This window comes from Phyllobates terribilis, unplaced genomic scaffold (genome assembly GCF_046119375.1).
Source record: "Phyllobates terribilis strain yellow unplaced genomic scaffold, ASM4611937v1 Scaffold_35__1_contigs__length_13245226, whole genome shotgun sequence".
NCBI classification, from domain to species: domain Eukaryota; kingdom Metazoa; phylum Chordata; class Amphibia; order Anura; family Dendrobatidae; genus Phyllobates; species Phyllobates terribilis.
This window is the reverse complement of record NW_027362795.1, coordinates 3,847,414-3,858,802: the sequence shown is the minus strand read 5'-3', so window position 1 is coordinate 3,858,802 and position 11,389 is coordinate 3,847,414. Positions and strand designations below refer to the sequence as shown.

Sequence of the window (11,389 nt, the reverse complement as noted above, 5' to 3'; positions counted from 1 at the left end):
CTAATAACTGGTTGGGCCACCCTTCGCAGCAACAACTGCAATCAAGCGTTTGCAGTTTGGCAATGAGTCTTTTACAACGCTCTGGGGGAATTTTGGCCACTCATCTTTGCTAAATTTTTGTAATTCAGCCACATTGGAGGGTTTCAGAGCATGAACCGCCTATTTAAGGTCATGCCACAGCATCTCAATCAGATTAAAGTCAGGACTTTGACTAGGCCACTCCAAAGTCTTAATTTTGTTTTTCTTAAGCCATTCAGAGGTAGGTGGATTTGCTGGTGTGTTTTGGATCATTGTACTGATGCATAACCCAAATGCGCTTCAGCTTGAGGTCACAAACAGATGGCCGGACATTCTCCTTCAGGATTTTTTGGTAGACAGCAGAATTCATGGTTCTATTTACCACAGCAAGTCTTCCAGGTCCTGAAGCAGCAAAACAGCCCCAGACCATCACACTACCACCACATTTTACTGTGGGTATAATGTTCCTTTTCTGAAATGCTGTTACTACTATGCCAGATGTAATGGGACATTCACCTTTCAAAAAGTTCAACTTTTGTCTCGTCAGTCCACAGTGTATTCTCCCAAAAGTCTTGGGGGATCATCAAGATGTTTTCTGACAAAACTGAGAAAAGCATTTATGTTCTTATTGCTTAGCAATGGTTTTAGTCTTGGAACTATGCCACGCAGGCCATTTTCGCCCAGTCTCTTTCTTATGGTCGAGTCTTGAACACTGACCTTAACTGAGGCAAGTGAGGTCTGCAGTTCTTTGGATGTTGTTGCAGGGTCTTTTGTGACCTCTTGGATGAGTGGCCGCTGCGCTCTTAGAGTAATTTTGGTGGGCCGGCCACTCCTGGGAAGGTTGACCACTGTTCCATGCTTTTGCCATTTGTGGATAATGGTTCTCACTGTGGTTCGCTGGAGTCCTAAAGCTTTAGAAATGGCTTTATAACCTTTTCCAGATTGATCGATCTCAATTACTTTTTTCTCATTTGTTCTTTAATTTATTTGGATCGCGGCATGATGTCTAGCTTTTGAGGATCTTTTGGTCTACCTCACTTTGTCAAGCAAGTTCTATTAAAGTATTTTCTTGATTGAGAACAGGTGTGGCAGGAATCAGGCCTGAGTGTGGCTAGGGAAATTTAACTCAGGTTCCCAAAGATGTTATAAACCACAGTTAATTTATGTTTTAAGTGGTGTGTGTGTGTGTGTGTGTGTGTGTGTGTATATGAGTGGGGCCTTTTTTACAGAGGGCCCTGGAGCTTTGGATTTCTTTTTCCCTTAATAATAAAATACCTTCATTTAAAAATGGCTTTTTGTGTTTACTTGTGTTATCTTTGTCTAATATTTACATCTGTGACAAATATGCAAAAGAATAAGAAATCAGGACGGGGCAAACACTTTGTTTTACACCACTGTATCTCAGAATGTTAGATGCTTCTGACCGCAAAGAGCATGACTGAAAAGTAGACCTGTTATGATCTTTTGATAAACCTATATTTCTATAACTAAGGATTCAAATCTCTATTAATGAACACACTGAATATATACATAATGGATAAACGATATACTTATTACAAAAATTATTATAAGAATTATACAAACCTCCCATACTGGTGCCGTTCCATCGGTGTCAGCACTTGTGTTCCCGGGACTCAGGTCAGGTTGTTTCGCCATGTGAGCCCTGAGCCCAGTCAGCGCTGGCGTCACATTTAACGAGGCCAAACATGAGGAATAACAAAGCATTGTCCAAGTAGAGGACATCCCCTTTAAGAATGGAGAGCGGGGGGCGTGGCCTAGCTCTTGATGTGAGAGGTCGGGTGGCAGTGCCTCTCCACCACCATTAGCTTCAATTATCCTGCACAGAGCCCGAACCAGCCAAATCCCTTATCAGGAACTGCTGTCTGAGGGTCCCGGGAGTCAGAGGCGAGCTTCTGCCAGACTCAGAGAGTCCAACATGGGCCGCAAAAGGCAGAAGGATGCCGGGGCCTGCAGCAGTGCCTCAGCCCAAGATGGCACCGAGACAGAGGAAGAGGCGGGAAGGAGGAACACAGCCTATGCACGGAGGCTGGAGGCTTCAGCACGGCTGCACAGGTATGCGAGGGGCATGAAGGCAGATGAAGAAGGAAGTGAAGGCAGTGAGAAGCATGGAGATGAGGAGGAAGATGGTGAGGAGATGCCTGTGCCTGTGCTACATAATGAACAGCAGGAGGAGGGGGATGGTGACACTGTGCTGGCAGCTGAAAGTTCAGATGAGGCAGAGCCGACTCTGCGAGATGTATTCCAGGCTGTCTTATACTGCAAGACTGCTTTAACTGCTCTGACAAAGCAGGTGAATGGTCTGAAAGCCGACATGGGAGGCATTGAGGCTTCTATGCAGAAAGTTACAGCCAGATTGACTGAGGTGGAGGGCAGAGTTGGTGTAACAGAAGATCATTTAACCTCAGTGCAAAAGACGCAGCAACAGCACACTCAGAGGATCACGGTAGTGGCTAACAAAAACGATGACCTGGAAAACCGGTCACGCAGGAACAATTTGCGTATTGTGGGCATCCCTGAAAGAGCTGAGGGTGCTGACCCCACGACCTTTGTTGAAACCTGGCTGCTGGGAAAGTTTGGGTCTAATAACCTGTCGAGGGTGTTTGCTGTGGAGCGTGCCCATTGAGTGCCCATGAGACCCCCAGTGCCTGGAGAGGGCCCTCGTACGATGTTAGCCAGAATCCTGAACTGCAGAGACCGGGACACTATCTTACGTAAGGCCAGAAAATTGACAGATCTTACCCTGGAGGGCAAACGCATTGAAATATACCCGGATTACTCGGCTGAGGTGCAAAAGCTGCGGCTACGGTATGGTGAAGTGAAGAAACAGCTCCGCTCTTTGAATGTGAAATACTCTACAATTTATCCTGCCAAATTAAGAGTGGAAGCCTTTGGAAAGGTCAATTTTTTCCCGTCACCGGTAGAGGCCGCCTCGTGGTTGGAGCGGAACCGGAGCAAATTGAGAGAAGCTGAGGACTCGGCACGGTGAATGCACGACCCTGCTATCCTGACCACTGGACAGGGTTGTGGCTCTGCATTGCTCTGCGAAACCGCAGAGGAGGGGGAGAAACCCCCGCTGGGATCTACGTTTTATAGTTTTATAGTTAATTTGTTTGATTAATGGTTCGGGACTATGCATACTATTGATTATGTGGTGGAGAGACTGCCAATGCTGGAGGAGGACACGGCGCATGTTGATATGCGGTATACTACGATGTTGCTCAGGTTCTTTGAGCTCCCACTCTCACGTTGGGAAGAGAGTGACAAGAGAAGGGTGGGGGGAGGGGGAGGGAGGGGGGGAGTTGGATGGGTTGGATTTGCGGGAAAATGGGGTTGCTTATGCTGTTTGACCTGGTATGCTTGGGAACAAAATGGAAAGATGTTACTTGATGATGGTGGATTGTTTTTTCTAATGCACAATGAGTAACCGTACGGTTCGGATTTTAAGTTGGAATGTACGTGGTATATCTGACAGGATTAAGAGGGCAGCAGTTCTGAATCACATCAGATCTTGTGATCCTATGATTGCGTGCTTACAGGAGACCCATCTCACTAGAGATACTAGGCACTGGCTATCGAGAGGGTGGATGTTAAAGACATATCATTCCACTTATTCCTCGTACTCCAGGGGGGTGTCAGTCCTAATACACAAAAACGCACATTATGAAGAGCTGGCAGTGCAAGTAGACAGTGAAGGGCAGTATGTATGGATTGCGTGCAGATTGTATGGACACAAAATGATTTTAGTGGCTTTATATATCCCTCCACCTTATTCTAAAAAGGAACTTCAAGCAGTAATGGACTTGACGGCCAGATGGGGGGAGGCTCCGATGTTGATTATGGGAGATGTTAACAACACCATGAATGATTACTGGGATAAAGTACGTCCGGCAGGTATGGAAGCTGGACGGGACGGAATGACTGCATTTGGCACCTACGTGGGGGAGCTGGGGCTGGTGGATCTGTGGAGAGTACGAAATGAGGGTAAGAGGACCTTCTCGTGTCATTCGGCTACACACGGAACACTGTCAAGGATAGACCTGGCTTTTGGGGATACTGCTATGGATGGGATGGTTTGGGAGGTGGAATACCTACAGAGGACTCTATCGGATCATAGTCCTATGGTTGTCACGCTTCTAGTGGGATCTGCTCAGGGTCAGAGGGGAGGTTGGCGTCTTCACCCGACGTGGCTTAAAGTGGTGGATATGGGTGGCATAACCAAAGAACTAGAGCACTTCTTCCAAGTGAATGAAGGGAGTGCTGAGGCCACAGTGGTGTGGGAGGCTATGAAGGCATTTACGAGGGGACTCTTTATAAGTGAGATCTCACGGTGTAAGACCAAAACTAAATTGGCAGATCAACAAATAAAGGATGACTTGACAAGGGCAGAGGCAGACATGATTTTGGCGCCAACGAGTGTAGCTCACAATAGACTAAAATTGGCACAGGAGGCAGTTAATAAACTGCACATGATGCAAGCTGAGAGGAAAAGGGCATTTCAGCAAGCCCAATTCTTTGAGGAAGGAGAGAGAGTGTGTCGCTTGTTGGCGGTGATATCTGCGGCACAGAGGGAGTCTTCCAGGGTGTACAGGTTGAGAGACCAAACGGGGACGACTCTGACAGACACAAAGGACATATTGGAGGTCTTCAAGGAATATTACATGGCACTGTACAATTCAAGAGTACGGGACACGGAGGGGGCCGTAGAGGAATTTTTGGAAGGCATCTCACTGTCTAAATTGTCTGAGGAAGATAGGATGAGGTTGGATGAACCTGTGAGTGTGGAGGAGGTGGAATGTGCAATTCTGTCTATGCCCAATAACAAATCACCGGGTGCTGATGGTCTACCTGGGGAGGTGTACAGGGAGCTGGTGGAACTGCTAGCTCCAAAATTGAAATCTGTGTTTGATGAGGCTTTGGTGAAGGGGGCGTTACCGAGATCAATGGAGGAAGCGGTGATAGTGGTTCTGCCAAAGGAGGGGAAAGACCCCATGGATGCGGAGTCGTATAGGCCCATATCGCTGTTGACAACGGATGTCAAAATACTCGCTAAGATCCTGGCCACCTGGCTCACCGGGGTTGCGCATACTGTTATTCACGAGGACCAGTCGGGCTTTATGCCCAACCGCTCCACGGCTGTTAACTTGAGAAGATTATTTCTTAATATGCAGCTGCCTGCTGATAATGGTGGCGGGAGAATAGTGATGTCATTGGACGCTAGAAAAGCATTTGATAGCGTGGAATGGAAATATTTATGGAAAATCATGGAAATAATGGGATTTGGCCCCGCATTCATGGCCTGGGTGAAGTTATTGTACTCATCCCCAAGGGCGGTAGTTAAGGTGAATGGTGAACGGTCCGGGATGTTTGACTTACATAGGGGCACAAGGCAGGGGTGCCCGCTGTCCCCGCTATTGTTTGCGGTGGCAGTGGAGCCCCTGGCGGCCAAAATAAGAGCTGAGAGAGGAGTGGTCGGATTTAAATTTGGGAGGCTGGAAGAAAAAATATCACTGTATGCCGATGACATCCTGTTATTTCTGGAAAATGCAGGAGAGACATTGGGGTGCACGATGGATGTAATTAAACACTTTGGGAGCATTTCGGGACTGGAGATAAACTGGCACAAGTCTTATGTCATGGCTGTAGATAGACCAATAAAAGCGGAGGAGATAGATGAGAGGGGGAAGCAGCTCCAGCTGGTTTCACAATTTAAATACCTTGGGATATGGGTGGCGCTTCCATTGACACGATTCACGGATCTGAATTTAGTTCCTCTGCTAGAGAAATTTAAAAAGAAAATAGGCGCATGGTGCCAATTGGCTTTGACGGTGACGGGTAGAACTAACCTGATTAAGATGGTCCTTATGCCACAACTAATGTACGTTTTGCACAGCTCACCGATATGGCTACCAAAAAAACGATTTCAGGGTATTGATTCTATCTTCAGATCCTTGATATGGGGCAAGAGGCAGGCAAGGATTAAATTGGGAACGCTGCAAAATGGGAAGGAGGAGGGAGGATTGGCCGCACCCAATCCCTGGGTCTATTTCTTGGCAGTACAGGGCCAGCATGTCAGGGGATGGAGAGAACCCGATTGTGGAGGGGCAGCTTGCCGGGTGCTGGTACATGTGTCGGGGAGACGCCCACTGGTCCAGGCGTTAGAGGATGGTACCTTTAAGAAATTGGGAGCAATATATCCTACCTTAGGCTTGACTCAGAAGGTATGGGACACTATTAAAAAGATCAGGGGGGTGGACGGGCTGACTAAGTACTCACCGGTGTTGGGCAATGAACATCTGCCGGAACTTAATAAGCTGTGTCAAATGGGCAATTGGAAGGCGCAAGGAGTGAGATATGTGTGCCAGCTGCAGAGTGGAACGGACCTGAAGACCTTTGAGAAATTGAGAGAAGAATTTGATTTGCCTTTGGTATGGGGATTTCAATACTATAGGCTTCGACATGCTTGGAGGGCACAGTGTGGATTGGGAGCCATGACGGTTCAGGGTGACATTGTACTAGACTCTGTATGTATGAAGGGAGGGACGAGGGGAGTCATATCGAGCTTATATCATGACCTACTGCACTCCTATCTGGGGGGAAATCACTTCATTGCAAAGAGTAAATGGGAAAGGGAGGTGGGTACCCTCACAACAGAACAATGGGAGGCAATTCTAGAATATGTCCCGAAGATCTCTCTAAGCGAGCAGGCACGGATCTCCCAATTATACATAATACATAGGACATACAAAACACCGCTGCGCCTGTACAAGGCGGGCTTGAGGGGAGATTCCAGTTGCCCTAGATGTGGCACGGACCAGGCCGGACTGCTACACATGCTATGGTCATGTCCACGGCTAGTGGCTTATTGGTTGGTCGTTGTTAACAAAATTGAGAGGGCTTATACATGTACAATTGACAGAAACCCGGTGCTGTGTGTTTTGGGGGAGGTGGATGGAATACCTGTCTCAGAACATTACAAAGTGGCGATAGCGCGATTGCTATATGTGGCACGCAAACTAATAGCACGAAAATGGACAGATTCGGAACCCCCCACTAGGAGGGAATTTATTGCTCAGACACGTACGGTAATGCATTTAGAGGAAAGCATTTACAGGCGGAGGCATGGAGAGAGAACTTTTGGGAAAATATGGTCCGCATGGATGGCGGTAATATGATTGTCAATGTTCCCAGGTATGCCCGGCATAAGGAGTATTGGCGGGAGGGGGGAGGGGGGAGAGGGTTTTGACTGTATTACTACACGTTATGTGAATTGTTATATGTATATTGATAACTGTTTGCTGTAAATTTTTGAAACCTAAATAAAAATAATTGGTTTTAAAAAAAAAGAATGGAGAGCAGAAAAAAATCCAGCTTCAATGATCCTCTAAAAACACTGCTTTATTGAGTAAATATAAAAATCTGAGATAACAGCATGGATGTCACAACCCCTAGAGGGGGAAATATTTTCTAGCAGACACGTTTCAGACAGTAAGGTCTTTAGTCATTGAAGCTGGATTTTTTTCTGCTCTCTATTCTGCTGGTTTCCTGAGCTTTGGATTCCTCAATGGGTGAGCTGACTTTTTGTTTTTTTTCTTAGTAACCCCTTTAAGAAGATACAATTTTCGGTTAAAACATTTCCAAAATTCTGAACATGAAAAAGGCTTTTCCCCTCTGTGGCTTCTCTGATGTTTATTAAGAATTGATTTCCGTATAAAACATTTCCCACATTAAGAACATGAAAAAGGCTTCTCCACTGTGTGAGTTCTCTGGTGATTAACCAAAGCTGATTTATGGGTGAAACATTTCCCACATTCTGGACGTGAAAAAGGCTTCTCCCCTGTGTGAGTTCTCTGATGTCTATAAAGCACCGATTCCTGGTTAAAACATTTTCCACATTCTGAACAGTAAAAAGGCTTCTCTCCCGTGTGGATTCTCTGGTGATTAACCATAACCGATTTATGGTTAAAACATTTCCCACATTCTGGACATGAAAAAGGCTTCTCTCCTGTGTGGATTCTCTGGTGATTAACCATAACCGATTTATGGTTAAAACATTTCCCACATTCTGGACATGAAAATGGCTTCTCCCCTGTGTGAGTTCTCTGGTGTATAACTAAATCTGATTTTAGGTTAAAACATTTCCCACATTCTGAACAAGAAAAAGGCTTCTCCCCTGTGTGAGTTCTCCGATGTCTATAAAGCCCTGATTCCTGTTTAAAACATTTCCCACATTCTGAACAGGAAAAAGGCTTCTCCCCTGTGTGAGTTCTATGGTGATTAACCAAAACCAATTTATGGTTAAAACATTTCCCACATTCTGAACAAGAAAAAGGCTTCTCCCCTGTGTGAGTTCTCTGATGTATAAGAAGCTCTGATTTGTAGTTAAAACCTTTCCCACATTCTGAACAGGAAAAAGGCTTCTCCCCTGTGTGGGTTCTCTGGTGCACAACTAAACCTGATTTCCGGCTAAAACATTTCCCACATTCTGAACAGGAAAAAGACTTCTCCCCTGTGTGAGTTCTATGGTGATTAACCAAAACCAATTTATGGTTAAAACATTTCCCACATTCTGGACATGAAAATGGCTTCTCCCCTGTGTGAGTTCTCTGGTGTATAACTAAATCTGATTTTAGGTTAAAACATTTCCCACATTCTGAACAAGAAAAAGGCTTCTCCCCTGTGTGAGTTCTCTGATGTATAAGAAGCTCTGATTTGTAGTTAAAACCTTTCCCACATTCTGAACAGGAAAAAGGCTTCTCCCCTGTGTGAGTTCTCTGGTGATTAATCAAAACTGATTTATCGTTAAAACATTTCCCACATTCCAAACATGAAAATGGCTTCTCCCCTGTGTGAGTTCTCTGCCTCGCAAGATCTGATCTGCGAATTTTTTCTTGTTTAAGAACAGTATTTCTATATTCTGAACGTGAAAATGGCTTCTTTGCTTTAGGAGCAGTTCGTTTTTTAATGCTTATTTTGTAACTTTGATTTTCCTTAGTAGTCGCTAATGAATCAGAAGACAGGACCTGTTTCAAAGGATTAGATGATTGATCTTTGCTGTGAAGGGATGATGGTATATCTGGAGTAATGGCATTCATTTCAATTGCATCTTGTTGGATCTCAATCTCATGTGATTTAAAAATTGAAGATGTCAGTTGTCCTTCTGATCTCCTGGTACAGTCATCTGCCAAGAATAAAATTAAGTATTATTATTGAATAAAATGTTCTTACATTTTTTTAACATTTTTACTTAAAGTGTCTGTAAAAATGGCAAGCTACGTAAAAAAAAAATAAAAAAAAAATTATTCACCAAGTCAATTACAGTTCACAGTCTAAAAGACTGTGCCCAAACCACATTTAGCATTCATGTATTTGGCATTACTATAGTGAGAAGAACCCACTTAATTTATCTGGGCACTGTGTGTTGGGTAATAAAATGGCATTTTTGCAATTTTTACTCTCCAACATCCACTGCGTGCTAATTTATGGAAAGTGCCTGTGGAGTCAAAATAGTCCCTACTCCTATAGATTAATTCCCTGAAGGTTATAATTTCCAAGATGGAGTCACCTTATGGGGATTTCTACTGCTCTGGTTTTCTTTCATTTTGTCATATCAAGGTTTCTGCAAATGGTGGGTCCCATTTTCTCTGGGATCTGCTCCTGCAACGTCTAATTCTGTCACCAGGAGCTTTATTCATCCTGCAGGCGGCGCTGGTGAAGGAGGAGACATCAGAACCAGAAGCTCTGGCGGCGCAGGCTCTGTCCAGCCATTAAGATTAGGGTTGCTGGGACCAGTAGTATCATCCAGTCTGGCAGTATGGGTGTGTGTGCTGTCCAGCTGGAGTAATCTGCTCCCTGCTTCAGTTAATTGGAAAGCACCGCACCCTACTAAAGCTGGAAGCATATTGCGGGAAGCTGCCAGATACAGCCTTGTCCTCCTCTGGTTCAGTCCTCTGTGATCAGCTCCCGGTTTGTCTATTTGTTTCTGTTGTGACCTCGGCCCCTTTACTGACTATTAGTTTCTTCTGATTTTGTATTTTCTCTGCCCTCCTGGTTCTGACCTGAATAGCTGACTATTCTTCCCATCTGACACAACAGAACAGCAGGTAACACAGTGGCCCAAGCTAGGGGTCTCTGTGTAAGTCCAGATCCATGTAGAGGGGTTAAAGAGAATCTGCCACCCCCTGGGAGATTGGAGACCCCTAATATGGGCATACAGGTTATAGAAAAGTAGATCTATACATGCCTGTATGGCCCATAGTAGAGGTCGGCTTGCAGTGAAATGGGGGTTTTATAAAATCCGTTATCACATGCTTGGCGTCCCCCGGACGCCAAGAAGTCCCCGCCTATCTGCTTATTTAGCATGTTCCCCACCTGTGACCTGTGACGTGCACTGGTTTAACTCATTTCCCGCGCATGCGCAATGCGACGCTCACATCAGGAGAGCTTTGTTTCCTCCCGGTCCGTTTGTCTCTGCACTGCTCTGCAGTCGCAACGCTCATGTCCAGGGGACACCAAGCATGTGAAGACAGATTTTATAAAACTCAATTTCACTGCAAGCAGACCTCTACTATGGGCCATACAGGTATGTATAGATTTACTTTTCTATAACCTGTATGCCCATATTAGAGGTCTCACATCTCCCAGGGGATGAGAGATTTCCTTTAAAGAAGTTAAAGGGGTGATGGGCAAAACTGTGACTATAGACCATAACACATCTACTGAAGAAATCAAGCTGAACAGTCTTCTTTATAAAAAAAAATGAGTAAATAGTGGTGAAACCTCTCGGGGGTAATTAGAGCATGTGGTTCTTGGCAATCTAAATTATCGCTAAGTGCCAATATTTTCAGATCAGATGAGTTTCAAGAAGAAATATTAGACATTTTAAATGAACTTTTTATAATAGTGCAGAGCTGAGGTGTCTTATATTTAGACCTCGGGCATTGGGAAGACGTAATGGAGACCTTTTTTTGAAAGACTACCAGGGAGTTACAGAGTCACATAAGTGAGGCCGGCCGATCCCACCACAATCAAACTATCATACAGAATGAACCTGGAAAAAAATACATAAAAAATATGTTACATCCTCAACAAGAACATATGTATGAGGGGAGAACTCCAACATTAAAGCGGACTTACACTTATTTATGGTGGACCATTGGAGCTACTATGAGTTCTGACCAGGAGAGTAGAGAAAGTATTAGTGCTCCCATTTCAGGAGAGATTGTGCAGTAATCTGAATTCCTTAGGATCGAAAACATAATGGAATTTATGACGTGAAGTGAATCCAACATACCAGGGCTCGAGCCAACACATCTCCTGCAGGTGTATATATTACAGTATATTACAGCTATCA

At 44.8% G+C, this 11,389-nt stretch overlaps 1 protein-coding gene across 3 annotated transcripts in view; it reads right to left on the bottom strand.

Moving 5' to 3' along the window:
* Positions 1 to 3,341: 3,341 nt before the first annotated feature.
* The window catches only part of LOC141182593 (uncharacterized), a 31,862-nt gene continuing 23,814 nt past the window's right edge, over positions 3,342 to 11,389 (bottom strand). For all 3 annotated transcript variants that reach the window (XM_073660749.1, XM_073660751.1, XM_073660750.1), the window contains exon 7: positions 3,342 to 9,217. In XM_073660749.1, the coding sequence (XP_073516850.1) occupies positions 7,764 to 9,217 (1,454 nt within the window). In that variant the 3' untranslated portion in view covers positions 3,342 to 7,763. The remainder of the gene's footprint in view (positions 9,218 to 11,389) is intronic.